Source organism: Carassius carassius, chromosome 26 (assembly GCF_963082965.1).
Source record: "Carassius carassius chromosome 26, fCarCar2.1, whole genome shotgun sequence".
In the NCBI taxonomy this organism is placed as follows: Eukaryota; Metazoa; Chordata; class Actinopteri; order Cypriniformes; family Cyprinidae; genus Carassius; species Carassius carassius.
The window spans coordinates 5,981,170-6,002,123 of NC_081780.1; the positions used below are offsets into that span (position 1 = coordinate 5,981,170).

Consider the following 20,954-nt stretch of genomic DNA (forward strand, 5'->3'; position numbering starts at 1 on the left):
AAACACATTAATTAATAATGAAAAACCTCTAATTAAGATAATAAATATTATTGTAATAATTTTACTTTTTCACATGTGAAAAGCAGGAGCAGGAGCCACCAAAACACCTTTTTTTCCCTCACAGTTCATAAAGGATGCTTTGAGATGACCTATGATTTCTGAGCCAAGAGACCTCTTCCTGTCTATTGGTTTGTTGACAGGATGTCACATGGTTTGCAAATCCGGCCAAACAGCTCTGCTTTATATTCTTCCAATAGGTTACATATCATGTGATGGAGGCCCAGACACCTTTACACACACAGACAGAGCACTACCTTTAGAAACATGTGTCTACACATTTGCCCTTCCTGTCACATGACTCCAACCAAAGCAGCTAACGGCTCTTCCTGTCATCTTCTTATTTGTCCCTTTTCTATTTCATAAGATTATTTCTAAGCTTCTGTTATGAGAAAATACTTTTTTTTATTCACATAGAAATCTTCTGCAATATTGAGGTAAATTTCAACCTTCTTGGTCTGGATGAATAATTCAAGATTCAAGGTTTTTTTTATTCATCACATACACAATTATATAGAGCATATATGACCAGCAGTGAAATGTAAGTGAAATGTGAGAATAATAACCTAAAATATCCCACAATGCACCTTTCTTGCAGACACACAGGTGCAGCGGTTGCCCTTTTGGCTTGCTAATGTAATCGGCTTTCTTTTGGGAACTGGATATGGAGGTGCACAGCTGCATGAAGACTTCACGAATGTTCATGTCCACTTAGAGAATCCACTCTTTGGTCTTTTTATCCCATTCTCAGTCTTTATCTCCCAGTCTTTCTATTTTTTTTTTTTAAATTAATTTGCTCATTTTGATTAAAATTTTTGGGTTGTCACAAAACAGAGGGCTAAAGTGTCATGTGATCCACTTGACCCAGTGAAAGTACATGACTCGTTTGACTAGTGAACCTGACCTCAACATCTGAAAAATTGCTAGAAAAATATTATAAAATATATTAATTATTTAAAAAATATTAGGGCTGGCCATTGCAAGTTAATGCATTATTATCGCATTAATGCATTAATTGATTAACGCTGATAATAATTTTCTCGCTTGTTAATGCAGTTTTTTGTTATTATGAAAGTCCGTTGCTCACCGGCTCCGAAAACACATACAGACAAATCATGGGTCACAGGAGGGGTTGCTCCCGATCAAATTATTTAGGGTAAGCATCAGCATTCACAAACCACTGTCCACTGTTCTTTTTAACAGAAAAGAATGCAACAACCACGTAATCATGACTTTGTAAGTTGGAAATAGGAAGTTTCCAATAGCACGTGGAGACAGCAGAGAAGTGCTTGTTTAGCACAGTGGAGTGCATTGTTTTATTAACTTTGTGGTTTATTATTTTGAGTCATATGGGATGCGGTAACACACGGCCCTCTCACAATATATTGCTTTACACATCTATCGCTTTTGCCGCTTAGAAATATTCACACAATCATGCAGCACTTATCAGAAGATCTGAACCCCAGCGCGGTTTGTGCTCACACTCACTGATTTATATATAACTGAACCACGCTCTGACCCACCTCTTCCAGCCGAGCCAGGGACTGCTGAAGAGAACGATCACATTAGTTAAACTAACCCGGATTTGGGGGTTAAGATTGCCTTGTGTGACCACACCCTAAATATTCTCCAACATCCCGCACACACAAGTCTCTACCTGCCCATCAAGTGTTGTCCCGCGCCGCACTCTGATGCGATGGGTCCCACGATCGTGCTGGTCTCTAATCGGAAGATGCCTGTTATAATGTTATGATCGAGGCTCTGGAGCATAACTTGTTTTTCTATAACAAACTAAAAAATATTTTCTATAAAAACTTTAATGTCCTGGCAGTGGCAAATAGCTTGTTTTATATTTAATTTAAGTACATTAATGTTATAAGTTAAGATTTACAAAAAATATGCTACTTAAAGGAATACTTCCGTAAAAAAACACATTATTTGTTTAAAGTGTTTGCAAACCAAATGTTATTGCACTTTTGTTCATATAGCAGTACTTCTAAATGAAAAAAGTGCACAATACACTATACTTTTGAATGCATTATTAGTTTTGTGCATAAGAATGTGATTAATTGCAGACAATCATGTGATTAATCGTGATAAAAAAAAAAATTTAATTGTTGCCCAGCACTAAAAAATATATATAAAAATATGTTCTAAATACATTTTAAATAACGCTACAGACTGTCTGGCACTTTCCTTAGATATTCGCAAATAGTTTATTACTAGCTAAATTGAGAGTCATTGGCAGGCTGACAGTATAACACAACTGTGAATGTTTTTAATTCTGGTGTGATAAGTAGTCTGTGTCAAAGGACTTTACACAGGAAGTGTTGGAATTCTTTTGGAGGCGTGTCGATGCTGACAGGCAAGGACGCAGGCCTCAGATTGTGGGATAGGGGGGTTATCCGGTAGGCCTTTTCAGCTTTTTCCTCTGTGATGAGACTCATAACTGTAACATTTTTGCAACAACTGACTGTCCAAACATTGACTCTTTATAACAAAATCCATGTACCCATGGAATCAGTGCAATTTTGTTACCTAAGCAATGACAGCTGAGCAAATCGCACATGTTTGGGGGGTTAAGATAAAAGGCAGGGGACTGAGGGGTCAAGAAATACATATAGTTTGTACAGAAAAGTAATAAGGGTTGAGATGACCTTCCATTTAGATAAAGACTTCTGAAAGCAGTTTCTTGCGTAGTCTTGGGTGTTTTGGCAAACAAAAAGTGTTTTAGATCAATTCAGATACATCCAGAAAGCATTTGTGTATTTTTTTCCATGCCTCCCAATAATTTGCATGCAAAAAAAAAAACAAGACAAATAATAGTAACAAAAGTTTTATTTATGCATCACCTCGATATTTATGCAAATTTGTCAATGAATTTGGTCAAATGTCAGGTTATATTTAAGCACAAATGACCAGCTGACTGTATTGTATATTAAAAAATTATTATATATTTATTTATATAATTTACATTTAAACCCAAACATCATCTTATTTATTAATCACTATTTATTACATCTGTCCATATATAACTGTTAATGTTACAGTCAAGTCACCTTTATTTATATAGCGCTTTTAACAATACAAAGCAACTGAACAGCATTAAATAGGAAAAGAGTGTGTTAATAAAGCAGTCTGGCCAGACAAACCAGCAGTTAAATTTCAGGCTGAAGCAAAGTCAGATTGTGCAGAAGAATCATCTGTTTCCTGTGGTCTTGTCCCGATGGCCGTCTAGGAGACAAGGTCTTGACTGTGGATCTGTCTCTGGGGGTTAACCAAGTTTTCCTGTTCTCCGCTGACATTTAGGGTCCTCTCTAGGGTTCTCTCTAGGTGCTGATCCACCATCTGGACTCGAGACGTACTGGATCCAGGTGACCATCTGATCTGGATACAGACTGGATCTGGTGGCTACGGTGACCTCGGAATAAGAGAGAAACAGACTAAGATTAGTGTAGATGCCATTCTTCTAACGATGTAGCAAGTACATCATGTTTTTATGGGAAGTGTTGGTGGTTCCGGTTTACCTAATTAATGCATTCTAATAATCCTTTAACAGATTAGAAATGTGTTAGTATGTTATGTGTAAGCAAGATTAAAGAAGTGGGTCTTTAATCTAGATTTAAACTGACAGAGTGTGGTTATTCCAGAGTTTGGGAGCTGACTAGGAAAAGGATCTGCCTCCTGCAGTTGATTTTGATATTCTAGGTATTTCTTAATTGCTAGAGTTTTGAAAATGCAGTGGATGTGGAGGACTATAGTGCAGTAAGAACTTGTTCAAATACTAAAGTGCTAAACCAGTGAGGCCTTTAAAAGTATTAAGCAAGAATTTAAAACCTATAAGTTTGTTGACAGAACCGGGCTAATATGGTCATACTTCCTGGTTTCTATTAAGAACTCTAGCTGCATTTTGGACTAGCTGGAGTTTGTTTATTAAGCATGCAGAACAACCACCCAATAAAGCATATACAGTAATCTAACCTTGAGGTCATGAACACATGATTTAACATTTCTGCATTTGACACTGAGTGCATAGGTCAATTTAAATATATATTTGAGATGGAAAGATTCAGTTTTACAAATGCCAGAAATGTGGTTGGATTTGATTGCTATCAAATACACCTAGGTTCCTAACTGATGACGAAGAATTGACAGAGCAGCCGTCAAGTCTTAGACAGCGCTCTAGGTTATTACATGCAGAGTTTTTAAGTTCTATAATTAATACCTCTGTTTTTTCTGAATTTAGCAGTAAGAAATGACTCCTCATCCAGGTTTTTATATCGACTATGCATTCCATAAATTTTTCAAATTGGTATTTTTTTCCAGACCTCAAAGAAATATAGAGCTGAGTATCATCAGCATAACAGTGAAAGCTAACACCATGCTTCCAGATGATATCTCCCAAGGGTAACATGTAAAGCGTGAAGAGTAACGGCCCTAGTACTGAGCCTTGAGGTACTCCATACTGCACTTGTGATCGATATGATACCTCTTCATTCACTGCTACGAATTGATGGCAGTCAGATAAGTATGATTTGAACCATGCTAATGCACTTCCATTAATGCCAACAAAGTTTTGTAGTCTATTCAAGAGAATGTTGTAGTCAACAGTGTTGAATGCAGCACTAATATCAAATAGCACTAATAGAGAGATACAACCAAGATCAGATGATAAGAGCAGGTCATTTCTAACTCTAAGGAGAGCAGTCTCAGTACTATGACATGGTCTAAATCCTGACTGGAAATCCTCACAGATACCATTTTTCTTGCACGGAAAAGGAAGATTCGAGGTCGGCCTTTAATTAGTTCGTTGGGGTCTAGTTGTGTTTTTTTTTGATGAGAGGCTTAATAACAGCCAGTTTGAAGGTTTTGGGGACAAATCTTAATGACAAGGCAAATTAATAATAGTCAGAAGTGGATCTATGACTTCTGGAAGCACCATTTTTTGGAGCCTAGATGGGATAGGGTCTAACATACATGTTGTTGTTTAGATGATTTAACAAGTTTATATAATTTTTCCTCTCATAGTAGAGAATGAGTGGAACTGTTCCTCAGGGGATCTAGTGCAATACTGTATCTGACGGCTGCGTAACAATTTTATCTCTAATAGTATCGATCTTGGAAGTAAAGTAGTTAAAGTCATTACTACAGAATCATGGTAATATATGTTTCCTTTTTTGCACTATTAATTTATATTTAAACTGTGAAAATATGGAAATACCACTTTCACTGTTATTGTAAGGCCATGTATAACTGATAAAAACTTATTTTCTATAAAAGTATGTATATATTTAAATGAAAATTGTAATTAGTTCATTAGCAACATTATAAGAATGATTGATTTGAATAAAATATTGGCAAAATTCAATATAATAACTGTCATAAAAATGTCAATATCAACATTAAATAAAATAAGTATACATTTTATTTTATACTTAAAATAAGTATAAAATAACAAGATTATAGGGCCGTTAATTTGACTGTGGTTTTTCATATAATTTATTTGAAATTTTAAAAAGATATAGAGGAAAAGAAAACAGACATAAAAGTATGCAAAGTATTTAGGCATTGTCTGTTTCTTTATGCAAATTTGGCAAATTACCACAAAACCAGCCATAAGTAATGGCAGTAGCCAACAATAAATTGTCAAAATGTTCGATTTTTCTTTTATGCCAAAAATCATTTGGATGCTAAATAAAGATCATGTTCCATGAAGATATTTTGTAAATTTCCAACCCTAAATATATCAAAACTTCGCATTGCTAATTCGGACAACTTTAAAAGTATTTTTATTTTCATCATTCATCAATGGAATGCTTATTTACCAGCTTTCAGATGATGTATGAATCTCAATTAATTAAAAAAACGACCCTTATGTCTGGCTTTGTGGTTCAGGGTCATAATTTGTATTTTACATACAGCCAATTAAAAAAAAAAAAAAAAAAAAAAAAAATATATATATATATATATATATATATATATTATGCAGAATGTGGTAAGGCAACCAATTAATTAATTTTTATCGTAGCATATAAATATAATAATATTTTTGCTTTACATGTTTTTATTTGTATTTTTGATATCGTTCTAGATGACCACGCAACATTCTGTGCGCGCGCCCCTCCCTGCTGACGCGGAGCTCAGTGCGCATGCGCAGAGCGCTGTCAGGGCACGGCATACTCACAGCGACAGTATGGCGGCGGGCTGCTGCTGGAGGGATGCTGCTGTCGCCGCTGCCTTCACAATGTGATCGGAATATCGTCTACCTGCGGAAAGACTACAGTCACCCCCGAGGCCTGTCGCCGAGATCTCGATAAGATGACCAGGCTCGCCGATTACTTCGTGGTCGTCGGATACGATCTCGATAAGAGAGGTAAGGGAGACACACGGCAAGCGATTCTTCCTCCTCTCTCCCTCCTCCTCCTCCTGATCTGTTAGATTGGAGTGTATTAGTAGAGGTTTATTCACGGTAAACAACACAGATGGCGGAGGGAGAGGGAAATAGCCTCGACACAGCTGATTCGTCTATGGATTGGCGAGCTACTTTCAGCCGCGGATGTCCCAGGCCTCTGGAGATCAATCCTAAACTCGAAAGCCGAGTCCGAACGAAGTTTCACGAAGCGCCTGCATATGCCCTATTACGTTACACGATTGCTTTAAGGCTGATAAGAAGTTTGCCAGCGGGTACTATTTTTTTGGGATTTATCAGTGTAACCTTTGCCACCGGTGATTGTCAAGTAACAGCCTGTTATATTGTCCCATATAAGGCTCTAGAGTTGAAAAGAAAAGCAAAAGCTGATGTCTAAGACATGTCAACAAACATCAATAACACAGTATGGCACAGATGCTTTTGCTTGTGTCTAAACCTAACAAGTTGCCTGCATAGAAAGTACTTGTGATACACAAAATGCTGTCTTTGTAGGCAACACACTAGGTTTTGAGAAACCGCTTTTGTTTTTGTTGTTGTTTATTAAGCGTAGCAGTGCTTTAACCTGAAGGATGCTGCGTTATTGAAGGGAAAGTTTCCCATAAACTAGAAATTCGACTTAATTGTTTAGAAAAGACAAAAAGAGACAATGACAAATATGAGCTATTTCGCATCATTTGACATGACATCCTCAGTCACGATCAATCAGCATTACTTAAAGATCTACGTTTTGCAAAATGTTTCTCTTTTATATTCCACAGAAGAAAGAACATTAAATGATTCTGAAGCAACATTTTGTTATAAATAATGACAAAATCAAAAATTTTTTTGTAAAGAACCCATTTTTCAAAATATCGTCTTTGGGTTTTTGCTGAAAAAATAAAGACATACAGGTTTGGAATGACATGAGTATACATTTAAAGCTTTATTTTTATTGCTTTTTGCAATTAAAAACAAAAATTATTTAAGTGCAACAGACAGTAAATTGTGAGAAAGGAGAAGGGTGTACTATCACTTTAAAGTATATTTATTTTAATTTGAGTGAATTTAGGGAGCTTTGAGTATCTGTAAAATCCTGCTCTTAGTTTTTGTTATCAGAAGGTTGAGTGTTTTGGTGAGTGGCCTAGATTCGCGCGATATAATGGTCCCGGTGAGCATGCATAATTTACCAACCCTCAACTGAAAGAAGGCAAGTTGCTGGAAACTCGCATTTGAAACCTTTATTAAGAGAGTTGCTTCCATGCAAGTCTTATTCCTTATTTATAAGACACACAAAAAACACGATGAGTCCCTTTTTACTGTTTCAGGAACTCGTGAGATGGATATGCATGTTAAATTACATGTTTTGTGCAGTGGTCCACTTCAAGAGTTGTTTGGTGTGTAGAAAGGTCTTTGCTTTTTGTCGCCTGTGAGACGTAGCTATTCGTATATGGCCGTAAGTGTAGTCTGGCAGGATGTTGAAAGGCTGCACGCTTTGCAGAATGTCTTCCTTTCTTGTTTCTAGCCTGCTGCTGTATTTCAGCATCTGGTAAGCAGACCTTCAAGTACAGTAAAGGTGTGTGAGAGGGAAAAAAGCTCTCATGAAGGCTATTGAATTCAAGAAAAACATTAAAATACAACAGCGCCCATTCATGTTGTAGCATGCAATGCAACATAGTGATCTAAATCAATCTGAATAGACTGCTTTGAGCTGATGGGTAGACCTGTGACATCATAATCTTGTGAGGTTGTGGAAGTGGTTGACATCACATTCATAAATCGTCAAATCTCTGAAGACTTGGCAAGTGTAACTGTTGCCAGACTTTGCTCCCGCGATGCTTAACATCTGAACTACATCTCTCGAATAAGTTTTTTATTTTTTTTATGTAAAACAATGTCTAGCAGTTAGCAGACATGCTATGACGTATTGAGCCTTGGTGCTTATAAGGGCAATTTGAGTTTTAATCTGGCTTGCAACATCTCCTGATGTTTCTCCTTCTTACAATTCTAACAATTTCCTGTCTGTTATTTGTTGCAACCACATAACAATTAGCAAAATATAAGCTTTAAGAGATATAAAAATCAACTCCAAACCTGTCTTTCTTTATTCTATGGAACCCAAAGAAGATATTTAAAAAATGTATTTACAACATACAACAGCAACATACCGATCATTCAACTTCTTATGAAGAAAGAAAAATTCAATAGAAAAAATGTGAAAATTGCATTTTGTATGCCTTTAATAAAGTGTGTAAAAGACTATAAGTCTTGCTTTCATCCACGTTTAATTTACGGAATCTAACCGAACTAAAGTGTATTAAAGTCAAGGGGGTCCAAAACAACCTCTTTGGCCAATATCGACTTTGATATTATTCAGATTGTTTTGAAACAACTTGAAGTTGTAAATTATTACAGAATTTGTATTATTGATAAAAGTACTTAAAAAAACAACAATCTAATTTGGGTTCCACAGGAAAAAATTGGTTGGATCAACTCCATTGACTTTCATTGGATGGAAAAAAAGGAGACCCTTTTTAAAATATTTTTGTGTTCAACAGAAGAAAGTCATTTTTGGGTGAACTGTCCCTTTAAGTCCTGTTATATTTATGTCTATCTGACGCACATATCTGAGAGGTGTCATATCTCTGAAACCACATCGTGAATGTGAACCTGGACATGTTCCAAAGGATTTTTAAAAAGTGTTCTTGAAGTGGTGCCTACTTAACACCCAAAGGGCCAGAGCCCTTTAGCAAGGTAACCCCGCTCACTGTTTTGTTTACCAGTGCAGAACATGTCCAGCTGACCCAGGGGCCATGTCCCCAACTCAGGCCCTTTGTCTTGGTCTCCATCATTGATATAGCCCACAGTGTAAGGTTTCTTCCTTCCCTTAATAGCATCTTGAGCCAGAATGGCTGCATCTCTGGAGGGCAGTAAGCTGTCAGGGTGGAGTAGCCCAGGGTCTGTTGCGAATTATGCAAAACTGTGCAATGCTATTTGTTGCTCGATTTCTTGGCCCTGCGAGGAGAACTGCATTGAATAGGATTCTCTGGCCGAGGGGCTTGCTGTTTAAAAACAGGAAATGGGAGTTGAGGCTCTAGGGAGAAGACATGATTGATTGAGAATCCAGATTGTCCTCAGCATTGCAGAGTAAGAAAATGGAGGTCCAGAATTTGGGGTGGGTCCACTACAAGTGGACATCCATGGAAATGTCTTTTGGGGTTCGCTGTATAGCTCGCCCCCCCGGCTTCTCTCCCTCTCATGCTTCTCTTTCTCCCGCTCTCTCTCTTGATGCTTTTTTTTGGGAGGAGCCAGATTGAAAACAGAGAGGCCCTAAACAAAAGAGGAGAGCGTTTGTTCTGTTGCACACTCTTTGTGAGAATTGTCTGTGCCAGTCTGTTTTCTCGGTTAACCCCTGTGTGTCTCTGAGAATGCATGTTGAAATGTTTGTTTGATTGTTTATTTAATTATTATTATTATAATTTTTTTTTGTGAAGAACTAACATATGCAGTTTACATCTAACTTTTGAGACTTGAATTGTTGTTTTTTTAAAAGAGGTTTCTTATGCTCATCAAGGCTGCATTTATTTGATCAAAAATACAGAATAAAATGTAATATTGTGAAATATTATTGCAATTTAATATAATGGTTTTTCTATTTTAATATACTTTAAAAGCTGATTTATTCTTGTGGTGAAAAGCTGAATTTTCAGCAGCAATTACCGTATTTTTCGGACTATAAGTCGCACCTGAGTATAAGTCGCATCAGTCCAAAAATAGGTCACGATGAGGGAAAAAACATATATAAGTCGCACTGGACTATAAGTCGCATTTATTTAGAACCAAGAATCAAGAGAAAGCATTACCGTCTACAGCCGCGAGAGGGCGCTATATGTGTACAGTGTAGACTACAGGAGCACTGAGCAGCATTAGAGCGCCCTCTCGCGGCTGGAGACGGTAATGTTTTCTCTTAGTTCATTTCTCTGGGTTCATGTCAAATTAATTTTGATAAATAAGTCCCACCTGACTATAAGTCGCAGGACCAGCCAAACTATGAAAAAAAGTGCGACTTATAGTCCGGAAAATACGGTACTCCAGTTTTCAGTGTGCTGTTTAATATATTTTGTTACCCGTGTTACTCTTTTCAGGATTCTTCAATGAATAAAAATAAAATAAAAAAAGAGCATCATTCATTTAATATATACATCTTTGTAACCATATACGCTACCATTCAAAAGTTTTGGGTCAGTATATTTTGTCCCCCCAATTTATTACATTTTTTTTAGAGAATTGAATACTTTTATGCTGTAAGATTGAGTTAAATTCATATTAAAATGTGATGGTAAAGACTTGTATTGCTGGAAAAGTTTTATTAATATTAACAAATAAATGTTAATTTATCATCTTATTAGAATGATTTCTGAAGGATTTATTTCTTCAAAGTACCAAACAAATCATTAATGGAACACGAATAAAGGGGTCATCGGATGCCCATCTTCCACAAGTTGATTCTTTAGCGTCTTAATGAAAAGTCTATAACATACTTTGGTTAAAATTTCTCAACGGTAGTGTAAAACAACACTGTTTTAGCCTTGTCAAAAACAGCTCTGCACACAGCATGCCATTTTAGTGCATGTCCCGTTAAATTCTAATTAGCTCTGCCCTCCCCACCCCTTTCTACCATGAGGTGACAAACTGTTCTCATGATACCATTTACTTTAGCTGCATATAGCCGTGGAACTGGGTAACTAGCTCATTATTAGGAAAGGCAATTTTCAAAGATTCCTTATTCTGGAGCTGATCATGTAAGATTTGCGCAAACATTTTTTCATTTTAGGGTGGATGTGTACAAACACTGCCAACACACATTTATGTTCAAACAACATGTTAAAGTGAATTTTGCATCCAATAACCCCTTTAAGAGGAATCAAATCAGAACTGGAATCGTACATTTTTTTTGATCCCCATCCAATATCATAATACAATGCAGGAGTAGTAGCTTTTTTTTTTTTTTAAGGGGTGGCTTGCTCAAAGTGGCCCTTTAACAAATCAGCTCTCTGTCTGCCTTAAATAAATGCACTGATTCAGCCGGACGTCTAGAAATATTGACCAGTCGAGTACAGATTCTGATTCATGAGGAAGAATAAGGCTGAAGGGAGCCATGGCGTGATACGCTGCCCGTTCTGTGTTACCATGACGCCCCATTTCTGGTCATCTGGCTGGACTATAAACAGCTTTGTGCCGAGGAAAGGGTGGCTGGGGTCATGGATACAGAAGCCCGGTCCCCATGCCTGCAGCGTATGGCCGCATAGCTCTGACAGCCAGCTAGTGGATGAATACTTCTCATTCATGTGCCAGCCGAAGGGGCTAGAGGGCAATGGAGATTGTCCTCATTCTGGGAGACACGGGGGCTCATAACCCATACACACACACACACACACACACACACACACACACACACACACACACACACACACACACACACAGTTTAATAGAGTTTGCATGCATTTGATTTGCATATGCACAGTCACACACTGTATAGACAAAAGCAAATACATTTGAAACTCCTTGTCGTCAAGTTTCATTATGTTTGTGGTGAACTCATGGGACACTGTTGGTCTGCTGTCCCTGGGACAGGGTGAGAGAGTTCGGGTCAGTTGATTGAAGTGTCACATCCTTCTTAGGGCCGGTACTGCATCTCCTACATGTGCTTACAAAACCAAATATTAGATTTGGTGTGATTTATATTGAATGTTGTTTCAAATTGTAGTTGCAAATTAAAGCTGACACCAATGTTATGTATGTTATGTGTAGGGCTGGACGATTAATCGAAAAATAATCAAAACCGAAATTCATAACCTCTAACCGACGTAATTTTCCCATGTCGGTTATCTCGGTTTTTTAATCCTGTTAAAACTTCCCCCTTAAAAGCATACTAGTGCGTGTGTAGCCACATGACTCTGCCTGTCAGTGGCATAAAAGCAAAACACGGAGGTGAAAGCCGGTTCAACACATACTGATGGCGCGTGAGCGGTGAGCCTTGCGTCTTCACTAAACTTTGTCAGTTGTATTTGTTTTATGGTTTGGACATTCAAGCGATTAGATGATTCGGATGTGTATTCTTACATCGAGCTACCATGTTCGCGCAGCTGCACTGTGGCACGAACACTCATATAAACAGTAGCTATGAAGACCGCGTGCACAGAGGAACGCAGAAACTAGTTGTCAGCGCTGTCCTGTGATTTATCACTAAAGTATCTTAGAATCTCAAAAAGTATTATAGCATGTTTGTGTGCAGCGCACATGAAGCACAAGCGCGTGCATAGAGAGCAGCGGTCGGCGGTCGCGCTGCGGGTTCCCGGTTTGTGTCCGTTCTCGGACTGTTCTGTGTATTTTCACTGTAGAAAATCAGTATATCATCATAAACGCAGCCGTTTTTGTCTTACGTGAACAGATTCATAAACAGATGAGAAAGAAAACACATGTGCAGTATTTTTGATTAAATAGACAACAGCCTGATAAACACGCTGCCTGTCATTAATGTTAATCAAAGAACAAAAGTAAATCATTCACTGATCTTGACTGAATATATTTAATAACTTTACTTGATTAATCTTTATTCTATTTATAAAACAAAAACTATGCAATGTTTTTAAACTTTTAATTAGTTTCTGTACCTGAAATTTTTTGTTGTTGTATGTATTTATTTATGATATTGCTAATTGATTTGTTTGTTCCTTTCTTATTACTGACTGTTTACTTGTCTTTAACACTTTAATATTTGAAATTTATATTAATCTAGTTGTTTTTGCTATGGTATTTTTTTAATCACAGGCAAAATTCCTCTTGCAGTGTTTTGTAGGCTGCTGATTTTTGCTCATGTTATTCAGCTGCAACAGAATGCTTTGTAAAAATGTTTGACATCTAAATGTTTGACTTAATTTTTTTATATTGGATTTTTTTATCTTACTGGAATCGAAACTAGGAATCGATAAGCAGACAGAATCGGAATCTGAATCGATAAAATTCAAATGATACCCAACCCTAGTAAGAAATCTTATGAACATAGATAAAATAACTGCTGATAGTCAATCATATTTACAGTACAAACCTTGTCAGTGAACTATGAGGGCAAAAAAACAAAACCGAAACAAAATAATCGTTCATTAATCGTAATCGAGGTAAAATGTTCAATTAATCGAGGTTTTGATTTTAGGCCATAATCGTCCAGCCCTAGTTATGTGGCTTATGTAGATTTGTCGAAATTGTGAGAGTGACTTGTGATCGTCTTGGAACTATGATCACAAATTGGTTGAAAGCATGTTTTTAATTAATGTGTGTCTTATGCCATTGGTTTCCTAGCAGAATGTATTTGTATTTTATTTATAGTAAATTAATTATTTTTAATAAAAATCTATAATTATAAAAAAAAATGTTTTAGTACTTTTAGTGATGTATTATAGTATGTAGTCTCAGCTTCAGACTAGGATTGGGCCAATAGACAATGCCATAGTCCATCACTGATGGCTGACAGACATCGGAAAGTTCTGGTCCTAGATTTACAGTGAAAGCAGTATTTGCCGTTGAATCTCGATGAGATGAAGGAAGATAAATGCCTAAATGTATTCACTGTCAGAAAATGCGACTTAACATATCTATCGTTAAAATTAGCTTAAGTTTAAAACATATGAACACAGAGTAAATAAAAGACTAATGGTAGAGTCATATACTGATGCAATTACTCTGTTCTTCCGCAATAGACGGTTACAGCAGAACGTCACAAAGTAGTAGTTAAAGTTGCGTATGCGTAGTATGATGTCGGAATGCCTTTGCTGTTCCATCAGTGGTGTTTGCATAAAGGCTGTGTTGCAGGTTTAATTTTTCAAAGAATTTGTGCAATTTGCTTGTTGGTAATAAACATTTAAACTGTTACCCAGCAACATAAAATACAATGGATATCACAAAACGGAATATAATACGAAAAAGTGGGTACTGTCTTACAGCAGTTTGTAACGATCCTCCTTTCCCCCACGATGCATTGCATTACGTCACATTGGGGAGAGAATTTACCAAAGCCCGCCTTGAGTTCATTGAGAGTGACTAGAGAGACGAGTAGTAGACAAGAGTATTCAGATAGCGCAGATTATAGATAAATAGATAAATACATAGATATAGATAGATAGACAGACAGATAGATTGATAGATATAGACCAAAACGCACTCACTTCCCTACAGCACAAGCTTTCCAGCGCAGTTTCCATGGACAGCACCACCCACACAAGCACCTGCCAAACACAGCGACAGACACGCGGCTACGTTTGCAACAACATTTTCACCGAAGGAAGAGATAAATGCTTTGAAACGCCCATATAGCTAGCATGATGCTTTCTATTTCTAGATGACAAAGACAAAGTTTACCAGTACTACGACACTATGACAAAGGTTTACGGTACTTATCTGAACTAACGTCATGATCACTGCCACTAGATATAAAGAAAACGTTGATTTTTCACTCGGTGCTATTCAATGACAGTAAAAAACAATATATGTGTCGTTATTGTGCACTGTTGCTCGTAGACTAGCTCCAGTGCTCATTGCTGCGTTGCTAAATGATAGCAACTCACCAGGACACTTCACCAACTCTCCACTCATTCTCCTCGGACCATGCATTTAATTGGCTTTTACGGCCATCAGTTTTTGGCAATTCCTCATTTGCCCTCTCACGTATGGCAGGTTCAAAATTATACGGCTGCGGGCCATCATACATGTTGGCTCTTGCCATCTCTTCCTCATCCCAGTCAATCGCCATAGTTCTAATACTAGGCTGAGGCTACCTTTCCTCCACTTCTCCCCAACGTGACGTCATCTCCGAATTGCGTAAAAAAAAACGTTAATACTAGAGCTGAAACAACGAATCGATTTAATCGATAAAAATCGATTATTAAAATAGTTGTCAACTAATTTAGTCATCGATTCGTTGCTAAATAACTTTTATTTGCCGTAAGCGGCTCATTTCGTGCATATTTCAAATCTGCGGTGACCAAAGTGTGGCAGTAATGAGCCACCGGAGGTTTTACTCAGCCAGTACAGCAGGAGAAGTAGCGAATAGCCAATAGCTGGTCTCGTTTTATGTCACGTGCTTCCCGAACAGCGTCTCTGCAGCATTTAGCGGGATGTGGGAGACTGGGAGTACTTTACTTTGAGCCTTCAAAACAGAAGAGTAACCTGTAAACTCTGCACTACTGAACTGTTTAAGGGGACGTTCACATATCGCGTCTTTTGCGCGCTCAAGTTCGTTATTTCCAACACCGCACCGCATCGAGTTAAAAACATCTCAACTTTTCAGAATGCTGCAAGCGCATCGCGGGTCATGTGACAAAAACTAACCAATCAGCTTCATCCTTTCCCGTAACAACGTTAAAAGCTCAGTCAAGATGAAAGGAACAGCTGATCATAGTTGTATATGGATTTCCATTTTGAAATAAATTTAGTAGCAGAGCTACTGCAAGCGATTTTTGAGCTGCAAATCCATTTATCCTTTGCTGAAATTTCCGCGTCTTCAAGGAGAGAGCACGTCATGGTTGCTTATCAAAGGCAGACGCCTCAGGGGCGCAACTGCACGAGCGCTTTGGAAAGAAGGAGAAAGCGGCGCGCCTAGCGTTTTCCACGCGTTTTTAGGCACGATATGTGAACGGCCCCTAAGACTTTTATTTGTGTAGATTCTCCAGTACAATGTTGTTTGCAAATGTTTAGTCGTAAAAGCTGATAACATTGCTTTTTAACAGTTAACATTTAAAGCTTTACAAACATGTTCTGTGATCAGTTTGTTGTTTACCAGTTCAAAATTCAGTCGTGCAGCCTAATTATGACTGAATGAGAGAGGTAAATTTTTAAAGATATTTGAAATGCACTTTTTTTCTAAGTATTCACTCCTCTTTTTCACACAGCAGGTTTTTTTGTGTGTGACTGTCCAATTTTTTTTTCTGGACAACCTTCTGATGGATTTTACTTTAAATTGTGAGTTCCATTTAGGTTTCATGCCACTGGCACTTTATTCGAAGGATTGTTTACAATTTCACAGCATAAGCTATAAAGGTGTTTCCCAGTAAATAATAAAATACAATGCACTGCACTGCAATTTTATTCTGTTTTATCCTTATTCTTCGTGAAAATATGTTCTGAAAGATTCCTTAATAAGCTTTGTTCGGGATGTTAAACTACTTTAGGAGCTCTAAGGACTGCCATGGTGAAAACATTATTTTAAATCTCCTTGTGAAATTTGTGAGTATGGGTCAGTGTTCTGATTGCAGAAGAGTTCGACAAAGGATTACTAACACAATAAAACAACTCCAGGTATATTTTTGATTAGGATATGACAGTGCAAAATGGTTAAAATCTCTTAAAAATCTATGCTGAAGGATAAAGACCATTTATTAATAATTTACTTGGGGAAAAAATGGAAAAAACTAAAATATAAGTACATAAACCGATTAATCGATTAATCGTAAAAATAATCGACAGATTAATCGATTATCAAAATAATCGTTAGTTGCAGCCCTAGTTAATACCAAAAACGTAAAAAAAATGGTCTTTAAGACCATTTTTGAGAAATTAAAAAAATGATATACATATCTTGAGTGATTTATGTACCCATTAATCGACAGTGGTGTTTAACCTGCAACATGGGCTTTAAAGTCCCTGTTGCTTAAAATCCTTAATGAAGTGTACTACAGAAATAAATAGCCTATGAGATGGGAGGATTAAAAAATAATCTTTTTTATCGCAGTTACAAGTTTGGTAAGTATAGGCAACTGTATATAAATTGCTGGCATCAGGGAGCTGCTATTGAAACTGCTTTCGATTGCTCGCTCTCATTTTACTTTCACTTTCACTTTTGAGATTCATAATCACAAAGACACTATAGAGAGCAGCAGTACTTGCCACACATTTGACAAGATTAGATGTTTGTCATTGGTGCTCAGGATCTGAAAATCATTAGCCAGCGTCCTATCAGACATTTCTCCTTACTCTGTGTATGTGGTAAGTGAACTTTCATGTACTGTGATGCAACAGGATACTGCTAGCAAGTGGCTTGCCTTTTAGTGGCTCTGTAGAATGTGTTATTTGTTTCACGCTTCGGGCACACCCCTAACACCGCCCCACCTCGATGTCATCCTCCATCACAATGTTTCACTGTAGACATCGTTCGATATCAATTTGGTAGACATCACCCAACCCTACCTCAGACGCCACGCCCACTGGGGAACTGTGGTGAGGCCGCCGCCTCAGTTCCGCTGCATCCCATGTGAAGAGGGGCTCATGCGGTGGGGGGATGTGGGCGGTAGGGTCGCAGCGTGGCTCGAGTTAATTGTTGTTATTGTCTGTTTATGTCTTTAATTGTTTTTCGCTTACATTTCTGTCATATGAACATAAACTGACAGTAACAACTGATAAGCGACTATTAAATATTGTAGAAACTAAATTTTCTGGAAAGTTCCTTTGCAACGATTTGTATTATAAAAAGCGCTATACAAATAAACTTGAATTGAATTGTGTTCTTAATGACAGCTTTCCTAAAAACATATTCTATTCCTAAAATAAGAAATATCCCAATATATCTGCCTAGCCTTGCTTACAGTATCACAATGTATCGCAACATATCATATCGCAACCCCTGTATCGTGATACGTATCGTATCGCCAGATTCTTGGCAATACACAGCCCTACTGGGTTTTACATCTCACACATGCGTGCACACAGAATACTTAGCTCTAGTTATGAAACTTGGTAAGCAGTGACTGGTTAATAGCTGTTTGTGTGCTTCATATCCAGAGGTCTTTTGGATCAATGAACAGTCTCTTGTGGAGGGACGTAAAGGTCAAAGGCGGGAAAGGGGGGGGGGGCTCTCCATGTCTGCAATGCTTTCATGGCCTTCCCTGGTATTTTGGGAATGTGGCCCTCTCCCCCTCCCAAACCCCTCGGGTGGAGACTGAAGATCTTGTTCTCCATATGCGTATGTGGTTTGCGGGAAGTAATTCTTCTTAATCCTCTTTTTTCATTGCTGACCCACCGGATTATATCTAGGGGTCTTTGGCATTGTGGTTGTTGGGATTCATACATAAATTATAGTCTGATGTCCCACTCTCTCTGTCTTAATCTTGGTTTCAGCTGCAGCCCACCATGACCTGATTGGTAGAAAGTGCCGTGAAGCCGATTGGTCCACAGTTGAAAATATATTAAGGGTGATGCCGAGTAGTCGACAATTCGATTCTTCGATAGGAGGAGCCTGATTTGACTACTAATCTCACAATCGAATATTCACAGCGGTGTTATAATCATACCATTTTGGCTATATGGTGGTGCTCAAATGTCTGATTTCACATAGAACTACCGTTTTTTTCCCAGTAAATTAATATACAGCCTAGGGATATGCCGGTATAAAATTTTCATGTTGCGATTAATTGCTAATACTTTTATCACAGTATAAGGTATTATCACGACATTGAAATATGGTCATAATACAGTATTAGAGGTTTATACATTTTTTTCTTATAACAAAAATAACTATACAATAGAGCAATACAGAAAAAAATTTAAAGTTAAAAGCTTTAAACAGATTAAAGTGCAAAAGAACTATAAAGACCAAAAGGTATCGCTTTACAATAAGATCTCATTAGTTAACCTTAGATAATGCATTAACATTCACAATGACCAATAGCTACATTTGCTTCATAAGTTATTAATCTTTGTTAAAAAATACATAACTTCATGTTAGCTCATTAAATAACACAATTATTTTAACAAAGTGTTATTATATATTGGAATACCTTAGATTAATGAATGTTCAGAAGAATTTTTTATTGTCAGTTTGTTAACTAATTAATGTTAACTAATGAAGCCCTAATGTAAAGTCTGAATGAACAATAAAGAATAAAAACCCTTTCAAACAATATCTAGGTCATGTTGTAGTCCAGATTAAAATGTAATTTTTTTTGAAAATAAGTATTTGCTACTGTGATGAACACCATAGCGTTTAAATCTTTTTAAATCTTAAATCTTGTTTAAATCTATTTAAATACGTTTTAGAAAGTAGCAGATGCTTTATTTCTGCAGTTTCCAGGGTAACGGCTGCATTTTCTGCAGTTTAGCGCCATCTGCTGTCAGAGAGTAAATGTACTTTCATTCAGCGAGTCTCTCACGGTGTTGTGCATTTTGACCAGTTGATAGGAAAAGTATTCTTAAAATGCATTCCAAATTCTGAATAATTTGTAATATATAATTATCACAGTATTTAGAAGTGCCCATGATCACAGTATCGTATATCATATTCATTACCGTGATATATTGCAGTAACAGAATAACGGCACATGTCTAATATAGCCTATTAAGATAAAGCTGTAAATAAGAATCTGAAAAGAAACAAGCTTTAAATAGTTTAACGTGCATGAATAAATAATAAAACCCCTATAGATTTAAGTTTCACTTTACATGATCCGTGACCGATCATATATATACACTGTTTGTTATAGTTATTTATTTATTGGTTTAGTGTAGTGAGTTCGTGTAAGGAAAGGAAGAGGACAAGGGTCGGCTGGACTGCTGACGAGTTTTATTAGGACTCAAAATAAATATTCATTGTAAACACCGACGGTGACTTTTACTTTGACAACAATATACTCTAACGCATAGCACTTCCGGGTTACTCGTTCCGGTTTTCAGGTCACGTCAGCAGTCCATCTCTCTCTCAACTGCTCCCGTTTCTCCTGGCGTTTTATACTCTCTCCACGCCAATTACTGCAACAAGAAACAGGTGTTGATCATTTCCGTCCAACCCACTCACTCACCGCTCGTCTCCTGATTCTCTCTCCCGCTGCAGACTTCGCTTAACCACGCCCCCCCTGCCACATTTAGTTATTTAATAATATAACATTTGTGTTAATATTAGTAATATAAAGTTTATTATAGAGCTGAAACAACGAATCGATTTAATCGATAAAAATCGATTATTAAAATAGTTGTCAACTAATTTAGTCATCGATTCATTGCTAAATAACTTTTATTTGCCGTAAGCGGCTCATTTCGTGCATATTTCAAATCTGCGGTGACCAAAGTGTGGCAGTAATGAGCCACCGGAGGTTTTACTCAGCCAGTACAGCAGGAGAAGTAGCGAATAGCCAATAGCTGGCCTCGTTTTATGTCACGTGCTTCCCGAACGGCGTCTCTGCAGCATTTAGCGGGATGTGGGAGACTGGGAGTACTTTACTTTGAGCCTTCAAAAAAGAAGAGTAACCTGTAAACTCTGCACTACTGAACTGTTTAAGGGGACGTTCACATATCGCGTCTTTTGCGCGCTCAAGTTCGTTATTTCCAACACCGCACCGCATCGAGTTAAAAACATCTCAACTTTTCAGAATGCTGCAAGCGCATCGCGGGTCATGTGACAAGAACTAACCAATCAGCTTCATCCTTTCCCGTAACAACGTTAAAAGCTCAG

General features: G+C 37.4%; 1 protein-coding gene across 1 annotated transcript in view; it reads left to right on the top strand.

The window, feature by feature from the left end:
• Positions 1 to 6,169: 6,169 nt before the first annotated feature.
• LOC132105630 (myotubularin-related protein 5-like) overlaps positions 6,170 to 20,954 on the top strand; it is a 60,640-nt gene continuing 45,855 nt past the window's right edge. Inside the window, exon 1 of the mRNA XM_059510901.1 lies at positions 6,170 to 6,430. Within this exon, the coding sequence (XP_059366884.1) occupies positions 6,376 to 6,430 (55 nt within the window). The 5' untranslated portion in view covers positions 6,170 to 6,375. The remainder of the gene's footprint in view (positions 6,431 to 20,954) is intronic.